Source organism: Carassius carassius, chromosome 49, assembly GCF_963082965.1.
Source record: "Carassius carassius chromosome 49, fCarCar2.1, whole genome shotgun sequence".
Classification (NCBI taxonomy): domain Eukaryota; kingdom Metazoa; phylum Chordata; class Actinopteri; order Cypriniformes; family Cyprinidae; genus Carassius; species Carassius carassius.
In genome coordinates, this window is record NC_081803.1 from 17434812 (window position 1) to 17455548 (window position 20737).

At 37.4% G+C, this 20737-nt stretch overlaps 1 protein-coding gene across 5 annotated transcripts in view; it reads left to right on the plus strand.

The window, feature by feature from the left end:
* Positions 1–20737, plus strand: part of LOC132132135 (protein Aster-B-like) — a 64970-nt gene that overhangs the window by 33268 nt on the left and 10965 nt on the right. For 2 of the 5 annotated variants that reach the window (XM_059544422.1, XM_059544420.1), the window contains 3 exons: positions 18557–18773; positions 19495–19515; positions 20557–20577. In XM_059544422.1, the coding sequence (XP_059400405.1) occupies positions 18557–18773; positions 19495–19515; positions 20557–20577 (259 nt within the window). Of the gene's footprint in view, positions 1–8199; positions 8467–14213; positions 14567–18556; positions 18774–19494; positions 19516–20556; positions 20578–20737 lie in introns of those variants that run through there. The other 3 variants (XM_059544423.1, XM_059544424.1, XM_059544421.1) reach the window with 3 other exon arrangements.

Here is a 20737-nt window from a genome sequence, read left to right on the forward strand (position 1 = left end):
TAGTATAAGTACCTAGTAGTATAGACAAAACCAAAATTTAATTTTAGCCAAACCCATTTCAAACAAGGCTATCTTATTATATTATTGTTACCTCATAGACTCAAGAATACATCCATTCCAGACACGGAAGATGCTCTGATTTGAATTTACAACATTTATTTTACCAGCCAAACATGTTAGAAGTACACACATCATTCCCTTTCTCTGTGTCAGACTTAACTTTGTTTGTTGTCGTCGTGAGTGGGGCCTGACGTCGTGACATCTGAGTGACTGAGTGAAGTCGCCTGCATCTGCGCAGTGCGACCTGATGCAGCCCCTGAAGTGAGACACAGGAAACAGAAATACTGCAAAATAATAATAATAACGCGACTAAACGAGACGAAATAATGTTATAATATTTAGTTTCGTCTCGTTTTGGTCAACGAAAATGAAGAGACATTTTAGCATAGTTTTTAGTATCGTTTTTATTCATCAACATTATTGCATAATACATTTAATTATAGTCATCGTCACATGGCCAGCATTTACGTTGCGTTTCGTATCGTTTTCATCAGGTGATAAAAGTTCGTTGACGACAATATTTTGTCATAATTTTCATTGACGAAATCAACATTTAATAAATAAAATGTTGAGAATTATATAGTCACATTTTGAGAATAAAGTCGTCGTGTTTCGAGAATTTCTTTTTCAAGAAATAAAATTGAAATAAAATGTTGAGAATAAACTCCTTAAATTACGAGAAAAAAAAGTCTAAATAAAATGCCGGGAATAAGCACACTCGTGTCATAATAATTTTATCTCCCACAGTGCTAGTCAGCGTCTGCAGTGGAATAAGTCGTAGAGTAATGCTTGTGGATGTAGCATATGTGATCGACCAGAGTTCGAGTCTGCCTTTTGCCGAACTCGCTCATCTTCCTTTTTTCATCACATACCACATATCGTATTATAATGACTTAAATCTTGAGATGGTTTTATTTTTTTATTATTGCTTGGCCCTAGTCCTCTTCCATAGGAAACCTTGATTATTATGATTATGAAAACTACACGACTGCTTGAATATCTACATCCTTAAATTTCAATTACAAATGCTACTTGGAATCCTACTTGCCAATTTGATTCAGGTTCAGCCGAATAAACAGCCAAATCTACTCACCTTATCACATCTGTCTGTCTCTGGTTTTGCATTTTGGCCAGTAGTTTGCAATCTCTTGTGTGTCTCTGAGACTCTGATGGTCATATTAGTTTCTCTGCTGTTGGTCTGACTGCTAGCACACCTCAGGTGAGCAAACAAGCTCTACTGATCCACAGCACACAAACTGAGAAAACGCAGGATCTAGGTCACTGCAGGACAAGACATGACCCGCAAAGAGAAAGAGAGAGAGAGAAGGAGACGGTGAAGTGAGTTTAGTAAAGAGGAGTCCTCATCCCACTAATGTGTGAACACTGTGCAGATCCATAAGAGTTTAAAGCATCATGGTTCAGAGCTGGATTTTCTCATGCACTTCACCCGTTAAAATGGGCTGCCACCCACGAGTGTCCACGCTAAGGAAAAGACTGCATTTTCGCCGGGATCCGTGAGTACTTTTTGTGTTTTTGGCTCTAAAGTTGCTCTTGAATTGTGTTGTATACAGACTGTAAGTGGCAGGCAGAAATTCATGGTCAATTGATCCAGCCTGAATTACTGTAGCAGATACTGTTTCTAGTGATCTATTGAATTACACTTCAATCTTTTACAGTAGAGACTTCAAGAGGACAGAAAGTTGAATAAAACTCCTGATTATTCAGTGTACTGATACATTTGAGCAATGTTTGTGTAATAATAATTTGTTCTTCAGAACATAAAGTCACATATTTGTGCATTATTTGCATCTATAGTGCCTTTTAATAAACATTGTTTTGCATTATTACATATAATTGTAATACATACTGATTCATGGTTATGACTTTTAAATGTATGCATTGCATTGAAAGCATGTGATCAAATGTGTTTAGTTAACAGTTTAAAGGAGTGGATAGACTTATAGGAAAATATATTGCATAACAATGTGCATTATAAGATATTGAACTTGTGTGACTTGTGTTGGACAATTTAAAAGGTTTCAGTATCATATGAGATTTCAGTAATTCACCCAAAAATGAAAATCTTTAATTATTTTCTCACCATGTGTCATTCCAAACCTTTATGACTTTTTGTCTTCTGAGCAACACAAAAAGAGAAATGTAGAATAATGTACTGAACGCTTTCTTCCATGTACAGTTGTATTATCTCATAAATTCTTATTTCATGGAAAGCATATGTGAACTTTTCAGATAATTCAACTTGGGATATAATGCACAATTCATATGGACTTCTTTTAAATTGTTTTAAGATGCTTTTTTTTGGCATTTTGGAGCTTCACTTTCATTATATGGAAAAGAGCAGCAAGGATATTCTTCAGAAATTCAGTTTTTGTGTTCTACAGAAGAAAGAAAGCCATACAGAGGACATGAGATTGATACAATGAAGACGGAATCTCTTTAACAAGCTATACAGAATGAACATCTCTCTCTCTCTCTCTCTCTCTCTCTCTCTCTCACACACACACACACACACACACACACATATATATACACACACACACACACACACACATAATTAAGTGAGAGGATGAGAGAGTGACAGAATCATGTCATGTTTTTCTGGTCAACGTGAGCTCAGGGTCACTGTGTCCCTGTCACAGTAACTAGACTAACTAGATCTGTTTCTCTTCAGGCACAAAGCTTTGAACACAGATGCGTGTGTGTGCATATGTGTGCGTGCACTAGTGTTCCTGTTCTTTAATTAGCAGTCGTTCAAGGCATACTTATTAACAAGGAAATCGCTCTGCCTGCCTCAATCTCTATTCCTCTGTGTATTTAAGTTGAGGTCAGACCTTGTACATTGGACAGGGATTTCGTTTTGACATGATCAGCAACATTCTGAGTTGCCCTTTTTGCTATAGTTTATTAGGAGATGCTTATGCTGCAAAAGAAAAGTGCAGCAAGCCTATAACAGGAAGCATACATTATTCACGGCTTTCTCTCCCTAAAAAAATTCTTGCTATATTTAAAATTTCATATTTTCATGTAGTTTACAGATACCGTGGCCACAAAAAGTATATGCATGGCATACTTTTAAAGTGTCTGAATGTCTGAATGATTTAATGCTGCCAAGGTGTTTGCTCAAAATGTAGTGTGAAGACGAAATACTGCATTAAAGCCAGTCTAAATGATGCCTGTTCTGACCCACCTCAGCCTCTAGTATACAGTTTTAATAGCTGTAAATGCATTTATGCCACCTCTAAGCACCATTAAATAGTCTGGATAAAGACTTTGCAGGTGATATAAATAAAAAATCATGATCAAATTTTTTCATATCAGTTGATATTGATAATTATCACGATAAATTTTTTACGATCTTTATTATTTTCAAGTTTAAAGGCAGATTTATGTTCCTAAGTTAAAGTTGTAGAAACCAGACTGTTAAGTTTGGTTTTAAATGCTGGTCGAGCGATATGAGATTTTGAATGGCCGATTGGCCGATACAAGGCCGATATAATACAGTACATGTAATTACAGTAAATGAGAAACAAAAATTTGCGAAACTAAATGAAAATGTATTATGCATAAACATTTATTAAAACATTTATTAAAATGTATTTCCTTTATAAGAGAAGTCGTGGCCTAATGGTTAGAGAGTTGGGTTCGAGTCTCGGTCTGGCAATACCACGACTAAGGTGCCCTTGAGCAAGGCACCGAACCCCAACTGTTCCCTGGGTGCTGAAGCATAAATGGCTTCACGGTGTGTGTGTGTGTGTGTGTTCACTGCTGTGTGTGTGCACTTTGGATGGGTTAAATGCAGAGCAGAAATTCTGAGTATTGGTCACCATACTTGGCTGTATGTCCTTTCACTTTTATAAGTGGCGGAAACCCACCCAATCTGGCAACACTGGTCAACAGCTTGTCTTTCAAAATAAAAGTCTGTGATACGAAAAAAGAAAAAACATGTAGAATGATGTTTTGTTATTGATGTTGTTTCTTTGACTATACACATTGCAAGTCACTCAGAACAGTCTTGCGACCCACCGGTTTGCATCATTTGCATCACATACTTGAAGGAGCCACTGTACAATCTGTATATGACCACTTAAAGTAGATCAAGACGTTTCGATTTGTTCAGTATTGAGTTTGAGATTGATCTTTCTATCCATCCAGATAGTCTCTATCAAAATAATTGTAGAATGTGAAAGCACATTATTGCTGGACATTGTTCCTGTAATAATTTTTCAGGCTGCTCAATGTGCCCTGGTTGCCTCATTTGTTCTTGTGTTCTTATTTAATTGGTCAGATCCCTGTGAAAAATGTGCAGGCCATCTTTCATCTGAGATTAGACAGAAACCTGCAGCAGTAGTGTCCTGTTACCAGAGCTGATGATTCATCAGATAACTGTAGACTGATGTTATCTAACACCCCAATCAGATACTGCTCTCTCTCTCTCTCTCTCTCTCCATGCCTCTCTGCTTTTTCTTTTCCACTGTAAACAGAGTCCCGTCTCTCATACTATGCTCATGTGCACTTATGACTTACTGTTAAATGAACTCTTTCCTCAGACATTCGTAAACTTAGTCTTCTGTGGACATCTGTCTGTCTCTCTGTGGGCACTGAGTTGCTTTACTTGCAGATTAAACTAACTCTCAGAGTTCTTTGGGTTTTTGTCATGAACAGTGGGCTGTATATAACCAGTGAAAGTAGGTCATGAGCAACTGATTGAGTTCTCCTCCTTGTGTGGGATTCACCAGTGCTGCTGTATAAATCTCAGTAAAACACCAGAGACCTTGGTGTTTGTATCATAAATCATCTCCTCAGTAATCTGTGAGGTGTGAGTAGATCTGCATGGAATCTGCAATGAATTCAACAGATTTCCATGGGTTTTGAGCACAATTCATTACTAAAGTTCTACATATCTGTAAATCTGAACTGTAGAGCTTTCTTCATATATATATATATATATATATATATATATATATATATATATATATATATATATATATATATATATATATATATATATATATATTCTGCATATTTCATATTTTAATAATAAAAAAATAAATAAATGTGTTTTAGCCGCCTATAATAGTGTATTTTCAGTTAGTTTGCCATAGTTATCTTTTCCTCCTATTTTTTCCTAACAGTCAGTGCAACATGGTTTTCACAATTTGGTTGTGAGTCACAAACTGATATTCCAGGCCAATTATTAGGCCAATATTTTGCCTCGGCATTGGCTAATAATAACGGTTTCAGTTTGGACAGTTGTTGTTGTTTCCCCTTCATCTTAAAAAAGCTTTTTCTACCCACAGCCTTGTCAACTCATAATAAGAAATTATAAATACATTTTTGTGTGAATTTTCAGTAAAAATTGTATGAAATAAGTATTCTTTTATTAATAATTTTGCTCTTATATTGGCATTATATCAGAAGTTGACAAATAGTTAAGAGTAATGTCTTCTAACCCTCTGAGCTCTTTTCAGTGGTATAATAATCTCTGTTGTTTTTGTTAGTCAGGGTTGTGTGCAGTGCTTGGGTTCATTTCTGTGTGTGTGTGTGTGTGCATGCATGCAGGGATTAGCTGCCTCACTTCACTTTCTCCAGTATGCTCACTAACTAAGCCTGACAGTCACCTCATCACCTGACTCCTCATGCTCTCTTCTCATTGGCTGGCTCCTGTCAGCCTCTATACAGCAGTGAGCGCAGTGATGCCAAGGGGGTGGGGCTATGTGGAAGCTGTCGGAGGCCAATTGGGCCGTGAGGGTAAACATAGCATGACTGGACCCACATAAACAAACTCCAGCCTCTACTGGCCTAATTTTGGCGTGAGCCAGAGATCCTCATCTGCGCATCCCCACTCAGACCCCCAGAGACCCAGCAAGGGCAAAGAAACATGTGCAACCAATGACGCAACCGATTACATGTGCAATGCTGGTATTTCACATCAGCGCATACATCCATTGGGTTCTTGGAAATTCTAGAAGCACTGCTAATGAAACAGTCTAATTTAATAGTTAATAATAATAATAATTTATTATATTAGTATAGCACTTAAAGCGCTTTACATCGTGAGCGGGATCTCCTCATCCATCACCAGTGTGCAGCATCCACTTGGATGATGCAACGGCAGCCATAGTGCAACAGAATGCCCACAATCTTATTGGTGGAGAGGAGACAGAGTGATGAAGCCAATCATTATATGGGGATGATTAGGAAGCCATTATGGTCAGAGGGCAATGAGCAAATTTGGCCAGGATGCTGAGGTCACAACACTTCTCTTTTCTAAAGACATCCTGGGATTTTTAATGACCACAGAGAGTCAGGACCTCGGTTTAACATCTAATCCGAAGGATGGTGCTTTTGTTACCTGTAGTGTCCCTGTCACTATACTGGGGTGCTAGGATCCATGCAGACCACCCCCTGCTGGCCTCACTAGCACCTCTTCCCGCAGCAACCTGGTTTGCCCATGGGGTCTCCTATCCAGGTACTGACCAGGATCAACCCTGCTTAGCTTCAGTGGGCAACCAGATGAGAGCTGCAGAGTGATAGCTGCTGGCTATTTAAAATGATTTTTCCATATTCAACTGCCTTTGGGACAAGTAACATTGCTAATCAGATCATATAAGAATTAAAATATTAATTAATGAAAGGATATAGTCTGTGCCACATATATAATTTAATCCCAAGGTGGAGTGAACATTTTTAATTTTGTCTTCACAAAACTAGACTCATACATTTAATTTCCAAATAAAATTGTGTTTCAGATGGCATGCGGTGGTGTGTTGGGTTCACATTCAGAGCCTGTGAGGGAGCTGTCCATTCAGGACCACAATGACATGCACTCACTCTGATTGGCTAATGCTTTTACAGGGATTCATTCTGATTGTCCAGTCCTCTGCCAATCAGAATCTGCTGCAGGATTGGAAAATGGGAATTATATGGCAATTTTTTTAAGTTTAATGGATGTGTTTAGCAATCTTTATAATGTGCATGTGGGTCTTTTAAGTAGTATCATAGTCATCCGAAATAGCAGTTAAACTTTCAGGTTCAGGTGTCTTCATTCTAGTCTCTTCAAAAACCTAAAAAAGTGTATTTTTAATATGTATCTTTTTACTTAAGAATTTCACAGTGAATTAAATGTGTTACAATTCATGGAATTTACTAGCAATTTCTGAATGAAAATTGTTTCTACCTTTTTATTCGGTGTAAGGTGTGTTCTGTTTTTTTGTTACTGGGTGACAATCACACACTTTAATGTCTGCACTTCCAGTGGTAGGTTCTGCACTGTGTATTTGCATACATCCCCAACAATTGTTATCTCATGTTACCTAATATCACTAAACGAACACATTTTGTCGGTACAGAAACTACTTTTCTAACCTCTAAAATAAGAGGGAAATAATCAGCTAGAATACTATTCATGCCTAAAAACCCAACTCTAACCCTCAACAATTATTGGTTGATATAAATGTTGTTCTGGGACCAACAAGGATGTTGATTCAGGAACATCTCTTACTTTGCAAAATCATGGTCACTGTATTTAAGAGTGTCTGGAGACTGACTCAGCAGAGTCTTGTCTTTTATACTCAGTCAAAGCTGAACGCCACATCCATCAAAAATTAGTCTGCAACTGCCGTTGCCGTTTACTGAAAAAATAAGCCCTTTTTCCGAACACATATCAAAATTTATAAGACGTTTATGTGTTCAGACAGCTTGTGGATGTTTCAGTGACCTGTGAGTCAATGGGATCAGAGAAATGCTGCTAGCCTGCACACCTGACAATATATTTGCCATAATATCAGCAGTGTGTATGTGTGTGGCATATAGCAGCTCAAACTAGGATAGAACAGGACACCAAACAATGCATTTCTGTCATCCTCACATACACACATACACACACACACACACACACACACACACACACACTCTGTTCAAAGTGTTTACCATTCATCTGTATTAAGGGATTAGCGGACCAGCTGTCGACTGCCTCATCCCTCACACACAGCAGCAGCAGTGAGACCAGACATGAATCTCTTTGAGTCAGGAAGGAAGCAGGGGGGAGTGGCCTGAAGGATCTGAGCATGCTCAGTGGGTACCGGATTGAGACGAGAGCCGTTCATGCCCTCATCTGCAGGAAGAGAGACAGAGGCTGCTGCATTTCAGAGAGGTGCACATGAGCGCTTCACACACAGGATGTGGAAGTATGGCTTTGCCCGGCACTTTCATGCAGAATAAGGCATTCTGAGTCGGACTAATCACCTGTGCTTGGGTCACCCGAACCGACCCGGATTATCATCCAGCTCAGGATGCCTTGGGAAAGGCGGCTCGTGAAATGGGAAGATGAAACTGTGGGATCTGGACTGCTTTTACTGCATCAATGAAAGGCTTCAAGCTCGCCTGGTAAGATAGAAGGATAGATGCCACTGGTCTGTCATGGGCCTCTCTTCTCTGTGCAGTTCTCGTTTTTCTGTACCTCTTATTTTAGTGTCGCAGGAAAGAGATTTTGACTTGCCAAGCTGATCCTAAACACCTGCATTATGCTGTGTGCACTCTGAATCTGTCGCTGTCAGAGATCTGCAATGACGTATTAATGTCCATTAGTTTAAATCAACCAAGTACAGTGTCGACTTGCTCTGATGACTGAATTCATTCTCCATAGCTCCAAGCGATTGGCAATCACAAATCTGAGGCTGAGATGGTTGACTTTAATGTCAAACTTTTAATGGTTATGTAACAGTGCCCTCTTAAATAGTGTTGGATAGTGACAGCTTATTTAGGGGTTTTGAGTTCAGGACAGATTAGTCTTTGAAGTGACAGTGACAGTGCAGTTTTCATGTGATAATATCTTCATATTCCTTTTTCTTGTTTCATGTATATACACTGCTACATATGAACAAAACAAAATATCCTAGTGTGCTATTTGTGATAGGTGCTTCATGGTGGGATGCAATTTTATAAATTGGGAAAACAAAAACTTTGCCAGTTTGCATTATGAAGCAGTCGCTCTATGTAAAGAGTTTTAATTGTTTTTCACACTGAACTGTGTTTTGGACACATTCTTGTCATTTGTAATACAGTACTGTGTGTTTCCATCTGATAAACATGCTAAATGCAAATGCTTGTCAATAATGTTGTGCTGCAAATACGTTACAGTAGATCAGAAGTTGATAAAGCTTGTATATGAAGAACTTGGTGTTAAGATGTCTTATCTGATAGAGCTAGTGTCTCAGTCTTGTAGTCTACAGACATTTCAAATTCATGAGAGAGAGAAAAAAATTCTGTCATGTGTGATAAAAACCTCAAACACAGATGACATCTTTACTGTACAGAGAATTTGCAAGAAAATGTGCTGCAGGTTTTACATTAATACACTAAATGTAATATTTGATGAATACTAAGACAATTATTACATACATATATATATATATATATATATATATATATATATATATATATATATATATATATATAGTAATGAGCATTTTCGTTATTAATTCTAAATGAATAGCCCGGTCTGGAAAGCTGTTGGTCTGCATCTTGGCCTCAAGGTGTCTAGTTCTAGTCTGAGATTTCCAGAAATTCCCCCTGTCTGTCATTTGTCAAACAAAGAAACTTTCCCATCCTTGTCTTGTCTTGTACAAACGAGATGTCTTGAATAACTAAAATAACTGGTAGCAGATTACACCGGAAGCCACGCACATGCAAGTTGCAAATAGCTACATCTGCGGTTACGTTAAAAATCAGCAGATACAATGGTATTTGTTATTGTATTGCAGTGTATTTCATGGAATTACAATAGTACATATCAAAAGAAACAGGATATTACAATAATACCTGTTACAAAAACATGGAATACCTTGGTATTTTTTGTATATTTTGTAATTTGTTTATAGACAGTTTTCCCTAGATTGGTGTATCTGTACAGATTTCTGCTCATTAGCCGCTCTGCGGTAACCGTGTGGACAGTCTCAGCATCTGTGTGCTGCTGTGTCCTCCGGTGGGACTCTTGCTCCCAGCGCTGTTAAATGAGCACTGCAGAGTGTGTCCTTGGATTGGGTCTTCACTGTGTCCATCTGTGTGTGTTTCCTGCAGTGAAATCCAAGAGACAGGTTGATAAACAATTATGAGTCCCTCATGAAAACACATCACAGATTTGCCATTTTGTTTACTTTTATATGATTTTTTTAAATTAATCCTGTTTGATTATCCAGATTTATAGCATCTGTTTGTAGAATACTGTATAAAGAGGATGTACTTTCTAAGGCAGATGTGGTCACATGACCAGCTCTGTCACAGTCGAAGAATGCGAGTGTGTTAGAGTGTTTCAGTTATACTGCACAGACTGCACACTGATAAAAAAAATTACTGTGTGCGTATGTAGTATGGAATGATAAACATTTGATGGTGGCTACATTACTTGACAGATGATCTGACTGTATGGTGTCCAATAGTTAAAGGTGTAATATGTAATATTGACAGCTAGTGGTTGAAATGGGTCCCCCAGTCCAAATTCAAAATATCGGAGATGTTTCTGTCATTCCGCCCCCTCTTCCTCAAACTAGATGTTCATGTGGGTTGCCAGATTGAGGACACACAACAGGAACGGGCACAGTTGACAATGGAAGGTGACAAGCTTTACAATGTAATGTAATAACTTTTTAAATGTTCGCCAAAGCTTTTTATCTCTGACCCAGTTCATTTGAAAGCTTCCATGGCTAGAATACACTGTGTTTTCCACCAATTGGCAACTAGGGATGTCAGAACCCAATTGGATAAACTGGCAGTGGGTGGAATCACAAAACAAAAACATACATTCTGGCATGGATTCATTGCACAATTTAAAGCAGAATAACTGTCTGTACTGTATTGTTTTTTCGGAAAAGCAAGTATGCGACCTTGACATGTTTCCTAAATATCTGCAAACACGTTAAGGTATTTTATGCTTTAGTACAGTCAAAAAATTACATACAGCACCTTAAAATATGTCAGGCAGCTGGATTAAATAATAAGAAAGACATTTTTATTATGATTGATGCCTTATGGTTAATTTTTCTCATGGAAAATAGAGGTCAAGTGCATTGCATTGTGGGATACGCCATTCCAAGCAGTGTGCTCTGATGCATACTGTTCATGTTGTAAATTGTACAGTAGTAGGTGAGCTGGGTATTCTATGCAAACAAAATTTTGCATGCTTTTCACAGTATACATAGGCTACTGATTGTTATAAAGCTTTTATTATAGTAAAGATGGGCTGTTTGTTCCAGTTATGTTGCAGGCCTATTTTAATCAGAGATCTCTCTCTCTCAATCTCTTTCTCTCTCTCTCTTTCTCTCTCTCTCTCTCTCTCTCTCTCTCTCTCTCTCTCTCTCTCTGATTCAGTGTAGATCCGACTAGCTTGATTTGATTCACACATTCATGGTTTGATTTGTTCTTTTGTTATTTTCATTGTCTTATTCCTGTCTCTGTTTCTATGATGTTGTGATAGCAAATCATCTGATATTCTTGAATTATGATTACAATCTGATGTGACCCATATTTAGGGTCTCTGTGATAAGACCCTAATTTAAATGTACTATAGTTATATACAACTGATCTGATTCTGATCTGATTTAATATAATCTAACTGAATCATGATCTGATGCAATTTTTTTGACACCTAAACTGAACAGATGACAGTTTAAACAGACCTTTCTGATCTTATTAGACTCTCTAATCTAATCAAAACCTAATATATTCTGATTTTGATCTGACTCTGGTCTAATACACGTATACTTCCAGTCAAATATTGAGAATGATTAAATTTTTGTATGTCTCAACAAGGCTGCATTTAAAAAAAAAAAAAAAAAAAAAAACCCCGTAAAATAGTAATATTGTGAAATATTATTGCAATTTAAAATAACTGCTTTCTGTTTGAAAATATTTTTAAACATAATTTATTCTTGTGGTGCAAAGCTGAATTTTCCACATCATTACTGCAGTATTTAGTGTCACATAATCTTTCAGAAATCATTATATTGCTGATTTTTGCTAAATAAATATTTATTATTTTCAATATTAAAAACCGTTTGTGCTGCCTAAAATTTTGCAAAAGATTTCTATTTCAAAAATTGAAAGTTTGTAAAATAGTTTTTTGCATTTATAAAAGTCAGAACCATTATTAATAACCAGTTATAATGGAAAAAAATACATCTGCAAGCAGCAATTAAGGGGGCAGCACAACAAAAGCAAAGTGAGGAGATAAGCATGGCATGGAGCATCAGACCACTTGCAACAGTGAGTAATTAAAACCATTTTAGGATGATTTAATCAAAATGGCTGACAAATCATATACATAATCACTAGTAATACTGGTTTTTCACTTTTTCCCAATAGGTGGCACTGCTAATAAATTGATGTGGAATGTCAATGTCAATGTCACCTTTATTTATATAGCGCTTTAAACAAAATACATTGCGTCAAAGCAACTGAACAACATTCATTAGGAAAACAGTGTGTCAATAATGCAAAAATGATAGTTAAAGGCAGTTCATCATTGGATTCAGTGATGTCATCTCTGTTCAGTTAAATAGTGTCTGTGCATTTATTTGCAATCAAGTCAACGATATCGCTGTAAATGAAGTGACCCCAACTAAGCAAGCCAGAGGCGACAGCGGCAAGGAACCGAAACTCCATCGGTGACAGAATGGAGAAAAAAACCTTGGGAGAAACCAGGCTCAGTTGGGGGGCCAGTTCTCCTCTGACCAGACGAAACCAGTAGTTCAATTCCAGGCTGCAGCAAAGTCAGATTGTGCAGAAGAATCATCTGTTTCCTGTGGTCTTGTCCTGGTGCTCCTCTGAGACAAGGTCTTTACAGGGCCTTCAGGAATGGTCAGTGTGAGTTGACAACTCACAGTCATTTTGACATCATCCCTCAATTTTGTTGCAGAGCTTTTTTTTTTTCTTTTTCTTTTTTAAACTTTTTGTCAGCAGTCTGAAGATGATCTGCCTTGAATTTGCTGAAAATCAGACAAATGGTTTAGGTAAAAAAAAAAAAAACTAGGTTTAGCCGACTATGGCATAGAGTCATTACAATAGGCTAATATACTCAAAAGTAATTACCTTTTTTGACATTTCATTATAGCTCTTTACCAAAAGGTGGTGCTGCCCTGAAACTTTTTGAGGACTATCAGGGCATGGTGCCCAAGACACATATCGAGTTTTGTAATGATACAGTAATGCATTTATAAAATAAAGCATTTTATGACAAAATTCAAAATGGCCAACACCCAAAATGACTGACATGGGAAATTTGGGTATGGTTCAACTCGGCATGCTGCACTGAATCTAAAGAAACCAGTTTTGTCCAAATCATTTTGAAGTTCTAAGCAAAAATAGCCATTTTTTCATATCTCCGAAGAAACTGTCCAGATTCGTTCGCACATTATTCTAGAACTAGAGAACTTTTAGCCAGCATGGTCTGAAGAAGATCTGAGTCTTGACCGAAGTCTTGACCTGTAGAATTTTACATTTTGGTGTGCACCCAAGGAATCAGAGGAAAAAAATATTTTGCTTCTAAACTTTACTGTTCGAAAGTTATGAACTGTTAGTGGTGCTAGGGTTTTTGAGTTCAAGACTCCAAACTTGCTACGGTTAATGTTGAGACTGTCCTCTATTTGCATGCCAAATTTCATAACTTTCCCAAAAAGTGGTTCTATGGGCTGCCATAGACTCCCTGAGAAGAAGAAAAAGAAGAACGTCAACAGATATAATAGGTACCATCGCACCTTCGGTTCTTGGCCTCTAATAACTTAAATTTAAATAATTTCTGAAGGATCATGTGACAATAAAGACTGGAGTAATGATGCTGAAAATTCAGCTTTGTTATCACAGGAATTGCCTCTTTTATCATCCACCAAAAAAACTGTCATTGTTCAGAAAAATAACAGCACATTGCTCTTCAACAACAATGAGGATTTTAGCCATCATTCACACATATGCAATATGCAAAAGTACTATCGGTTACAATACTAGTTATGCAGTCCAAAATGTATATGTGCAGGATTTGCTGGCATATGCATCAGGATAGGACAGAGTCAGCGAGTGAGTAAGAGTGAGAGGGGAGTGGTGTGACTGGACGGGGGGAGGGGTAGAGAGCCAGAGATTGGCTTGTTGTTCAGGCTGCTGACGTGAGCGGCTTCATTCAAGAAACCCATGCATATTATATCAACCCCAGCCGCCACTCTGGAGTCGTTTTTCACACCAGCTCACCGTCCTCCTGTCCCCGCTGACCCTGACAGAATGATAGCGTGAGACTAACAGGACAGCAGAGGAAACGGCCATGCGGAAGAGCGAGAAAATGAGAAAGACTGCTTGAAAAAACAAGGATGCTGGACTCAGAGAAGATATGCTCCGCCTCCTCTTTTCCTCCTCTCTCGTCATATCACTCCATCCCCACACTGCAGCCACACTGAATGAATGAAGCAGAGCCCAACGCTTTCATGTAGCCCCTCATGGCCACCAGGTTTGTCTGTGTGTGATTTTTGCATGAAAATCATGAAGGGAAGTCATTGTTTTTGCATTTGCATGATGGGCAGCCGCACTTGACATATCCATTAGCGACAATTTCCAGTATTTTAGTTATCACAGATGCTTTTGCCACCTTTCAATATTTAACTGAGTGATTTCTTTGATGCTACCAGCATCTTTAAACCCATCTAAGCAGTGCTTCTTGGAACTGGATGAATTTAATTATGTTTTTAGAAGAACATTTGACCAGTCATTTGACCAGAGCAATGCATCACATTTTCTGCATGTTGCAAGCATTTTTTTTTGCATCACATATGACTGTTTTCACCCCTTTAACAAGTGTGAGAAAGATGTTTATCACTGCTTTTTGCTCTCTGTGATGTAGGCTAGCGTGAGAGAGCTTTAACCTCCAACTGGTGGTTGGAGAAAATGTCTTAGACCAGAAGTGTGTTGCACACTTAGATGTGTGTTGGTTTTTAGTCTCAACATTTAAGCACAAATGTGAAAACTGCATTCACACATATACATGTGACTACGCCTCAGTGGCTTGTCATTAGGTCCCTAATGAGCGCCGCTATGACAGGTGAGAGGTGAGGAGAGCCAGACAGCCACCCATAATAACTGCTTTCTTTCTATAGAGTGTTTGATAAAGACTTTTTATCACTAACATCAGGTGTTGAACATGATGGACAAAGCTTTTGTAGAAGACATGTTTTGAATGGATTATGAGGTAACTGCTTATTGGACTCTTTGTGGTATGTAATGTAGATTAAAAAAAAAAGATTAATTCACACACTTTTCACAATATATGTACTATCTAGTGCACAACTAGTGGGTAGCAGTTTTATTTTAGCAACATAGAGACACTATTAGTTTTTTGGTAAAATTTTGAATTTGAGTTTTTATTTTCATATTTGTATTATTATTATTGTTTTGTAATAATTATGTTTACTGAATTGGGATTATAGCACAAATATAAAAAGGAACCATAAAAACCCCCCGGAAAAAAGGTACACAGTTCAGATTTGTAAGAGGAATAATTCATACATAATAATAAAAGAAAAAAAAAAGAGTACAGAAGAATATGTCCAGAGAATTATAAAATGTCTATATAACTTTATTTTATATCAGTTAACATTATTTTAGTTAAGTTAATCTGAAGGAAAATAAGAAATGTCGCCTTGTCAACTAGCTGAAATGTTTTTTGTTTTTTAAATTATTATTATTATTTTATATTATTATAGTTAACATTTTTTATTTCATGTAATGAAAATGTTTTTATGGTTTTATTTTTAGTTTACTATAATAATCCTGGTGAGTAATATTTTTAAAAAATATATTTTTTTACAATTTATTCTTTAAATATATATTATTAATTTATCAGTCAATATTGATTATTTAATTCTGCATGCTTGTTTAGTATGTTTTTACATTTTAGATCACGGTTTTCATACTGTACCTTATAAAGTTGTGATGCCTAAATTCACTAATGGCATTTAAAAATGATTTTTATTAGTATTTAGACTACTTATTTAGACATAAATACAACAGAATTTAAAATCAACAACTTAGCAGTTCATTTGCCAGAACTGTGCTTCTCATCCTCACTTTGTATATGAAATTTGATGATGTACAAGAAAACATTTAAGCAGCTGATCTAACAGATTCTTGACAGAATGACAGATGTAGACCTATGCACTAGTAATCTGATGCCACTGTTTCTGTAAAGGTTTCATCTGCAGTGATTTATTTGCCGTCAGAACCATGTACAACATGTGGATGTGTGTTCTGGGAGGGAATGGCTGCCTGAGTGCATTAGGCTGATATGAAACCAGAGATATTGTGAGGTGTTTTATGAGTTGCTGTTTTATCTGCTCTCTCTCTCTCTCTCTCTCTCTCTCTCTCTCCCTTTATCTCTCTTTTGTCACACTGTGTTTGTTTTTCCAGACGGGCAGCTCTTAGCTCAGGTACAGAACATTAATAATTAAGATCGGTGCCCGTTCTGATGGACAGATGAAGGGCTGACAGCAGGAAGATGGAGGATTGCTGCATGGAGAGATTGAGATAGAGATAGATGAAGTGCTTCCCCTTCTGACTGAAAAAAACCTTTTCATTTTCTGTGTTATTAACATGATCTTGACCTTTGTGAGCAATTCTGTGTGTTTGAGGTCAGCCAGAGGTTATAGAGGTTACACATGTCTAGAGGTTACTCTTCATTATAGAAGAATTAATGGAGTTCTCAGTTATGCTTTATTTACAGTATGTGCTTTATTAACTTTGCCAGCTTTGATGCTTCTCCTGAAAGCTCTTTGGAGAAATAAAATGAGGCAGTACAAAAGTAGAACTGCATTAAAGGGGTCATCGGATGCTACATGCACTTTTACAAGTTGCTTGAACTGAAGTGTGTGTCGGCAGTCTGTGTACACAACCACCCTATAATGATAAAAATCCACCTAGGGGTTTTTGTATTTTATCTTGTTAAACCATTTCCCCTTTCTCAAATCGAGCCGATCTCAGATGCCTATCTGTGTGACGTCACAGAGACGTCTACCCACACGTCACACATACCCGGTCTACCTAAATACGTCCATGTCCGCGTGAATCATTCGTGATCCAGCTTCACCAACAGAAGAAGCGAGTATATGTTTTTTTAATGAATCTTTGCAAATCTCCTTTCCCAATAATGTGCTAATTAGCAAGTTTCACGATGAATGCGGCTAAAGTAAACCGTCTTTCTGAGATTAACTCTGAAGAGGGGACGGGGTCAGCAAAGCTAATTAACATTTAAAGGGAAAATCTACAAAACGGCTTGCTCTGAAAAGAGCTGTTTTTGACAGGGTAAAAAAGGGCATTGTTTTACACTACCACTGAGAAATTTTGCCCAAACTATGTTACAGACTTTTCATTAAGACTCTAAAGAATCATATCAACTTGTGGAAAATGGGCAAATATGGACAAAAAAAACCTATCACGATTTTTTTATCAATTTTGCGATTTCGATTTTAATCAGGATTTTGACACACATGGAAATGCTTTACAGTAATAAATGCATTCAGTATAAATTTGAAACATATTTAAAAAAAAAACAATTAGAGCTTTATCAAAAAGTTGTAACATGTCTCTAGAACAGACATAAGTCAAAATAATCACTAAGTAAAGATGTCAAACAAAATGTCTAGACATATGGCAAAAAATTATAATAAAAAAATAAAATAAAACCCGTGTTCAGGGATTTATTTATTTACTGTAGCGGTGCCTCAGGTGTTATATGTTTTGCCCAATATATTTATTGCCCAAGGTTCACACGTACTCCGTCTGCAGTGTGTATAAAGTAAGTTATGTGTACGTGGTTCAGAAGCAGCAACGAGAGCGCATTATTCTAAGGCGAAAGCACATTAAAATCATGCGCGAGCGCGAATCTATCCGCTCGCACACAGATTGTCTTTGCTCTGTTAACAAAACCAGATGTGCGTGCTAAGAATCATATTAAATCTTTTCGCATCTTTCTATTTATAACCTTTTCAGTTCTCATCTTTTTACTGCATGCAGTGTGAACGTTCTGATCCGTTAACATGGGCTCGAAAAAAAAAAAAGGCTATGCATCACAGACAGAGTGTGAACCTGGAGTTAGGCATATGCCCAGTCTGCTCTGTTCTCGCGCTCCACTTAGGTGCGCTGCATCCTGATTGGTTCAGTTAACATACTGCGGGAGGCCGGGCCACGGAAAATCATGCTATAAAGCGATTTAGAAATCGCGCACGCTCAAATCGATTTCGATTAATCAACAGCCGTATAGTGTGTACACGTTTGTTTTGGTGGTTGACTTCTGTTGTTTTGCCGGCTTAAAGAAAACTTGAACCATCTCCCACATGAGCACCACAGATCAGTGTGTCTGGAAGTCATGTGCTTACTGTCCAACAAACATTTGTATTCCTTTTGAAGTCTAGAATCTGTTTTTTACTGGATATTTGTCTTGTTTCTGTAGCACTGCCAGTAACTCGAACCGCAGCTCGCCGGCCTGCTCGCCTGTCCTGCATAAACGCCTGCGCTCCCCAACACCCCAGAGTCCAGAGGGAGAGAACATGGTGGAAAAGAGCTCTGATCATTGCTCTGATAAAGCCCCCTCCACCCCGGAACAGGCCATCCAGCGCACCTACAGCCAGTCGCTTCACAGCAGCCGCCCCGCAGGGAAGAACTCCAAAGTAAACATGTGTGACTGTACTTACTGTACTTCTGCTCTTTTCGTTTTCACATTTATTGCTACTATGGGATTCAATTTCTTATCGTGCAGGTTTTTAAACTCAATTCTGCATCACGTTATAAAATTGCAGATGATGTGTACTCATAGAGATGATAGCCCACATGTTCATACATGATAACGATGTTTGCAGTTTTAGTTTTCCAGTACATTGACTCCAAAACCCAGTGAGCTGCCTACTAGAAAAATTGACTGTTTTACACAATATATCTAGTACTTGATAGAGCATAAGTTTAGCAACAAAGTTTGTACTTAAATATTTTGCTTCTAAAGGTGTACAGTAGGCAGCGTGGCAGCTCAGTAGATTTTGAAACCGAGCTCTTGCTTTCATTTTCATATCATTGCATCTGTTAAAGGATTTCATTTCCAAGATAAAAGGTTAAGTTCTCCTCTTCAAGAAGAACAATGTATTTTATGAAAAAGTATGCTTTACAAGAGGAAATCATTTGAGATATACTTTATGCCTGTCACAATGTGGGGCACATTGAATTCTGGTCTGATTTGAAGTTAGCGATCGTTGTATATTCATGTCATATCCATCAGCACATCGTGTTATGTGGAGAAGCTTTACCACCCAACAGTTTTTTTTTTCATTTCTCTGCACTTATTCATAGTTTTCTTTTTTTTTGTTTTCTGATATCTGTTCTTCCTCTCATGCATGCTAGTCACACAAGAGACTGTCTAAAGTAAGCATCACTCTTTTCTTCTCTACTGTACTTCCACCCTGCTACATAGTACATACTAAACAAACCCAGTGTGAAGCTAGCTAGTAATGCCAAGTTAAATGTATTCAAGTGTGTCTGAAACACTTTGAAAAAAGTTCACTTGTAATAGACAACAAACTGTACCGAGGCAGCATCAAACCAAATCAGATTTCAGTTAACGATGCCATATTAGAGACGCATCACTTGTGTTGCAGAGGCAGAAAAACATATATTAGTAAAACATTTCACACCTAACCTCTTACTCCTGATGAACTCTCTCTCCAGTATGACAGATTAAACCTGATTAAAGTAAGAACTCAATATGTGTACCCTTGAGTCCCGTGAGAAGAGTCCGCAGTAGAGAACTGTAGAGTCCTGATGCTCTGTCCAATGCTCTCATTACACATCTGTCTCCATTCTGCTGATGTTTGGAGTCAGAGAAAGAGAGTTTTGCAGAGATTGCTTCTAGGTCTTTATTTGCGTATATGTACCATAAAACTGTATCATAATCACTGCTAAGGTTGTTTTGAGGTACTTGTGATGTTGTAGATCGGTTCTCTATAAAATGTACAAAACGGTTAGCAACATTTTAAAGAAAAAGTTTAATTTAGTGTAAATACTGCCCCCTTGTGGAAGCTTTGTGTATGAGGAATGTGCAATGGTACAAGCACCATCGATCCTTTTAGGATATTCTCAAATGAAGTGCACTTATACCTGTGCTGATCAAACTTTTTTGATAGATAGATAGATAGATAGATAGATAGATAGATAGATAGATAGATAGATAGATAGATAGATAGATAGATAGATAGATAGATAGATAATATGTATGCAACACACAGGTATACCTGCACATTCAGAGTTAAACCCTGTGGTGTGTGTATAATATGTAGATAGTCAAATGTATGTATTTTTATGTATTTTTTTATGTATTTGAATGACTCCCTTAAAAACCCACTCTAATGTTCCTCTGTTCCTCTCTTGTTTGTTCCACCATCAAATTCGGATTCTTCAAACTCACAGAAAAGTCAAAGCTGGTATAACGTAAGTCTATTTTTATTATTTTCTATGTTCTATTTATATCAGTGATTTTTTTAATATTCAGTGTTGTGTGTTTGTATGATATTGGCATTTAGGGCTGGACAGTGTATTGAGTTTGTACGATATATCAATATATATTTTCATAAATGACATGGTATAAGGC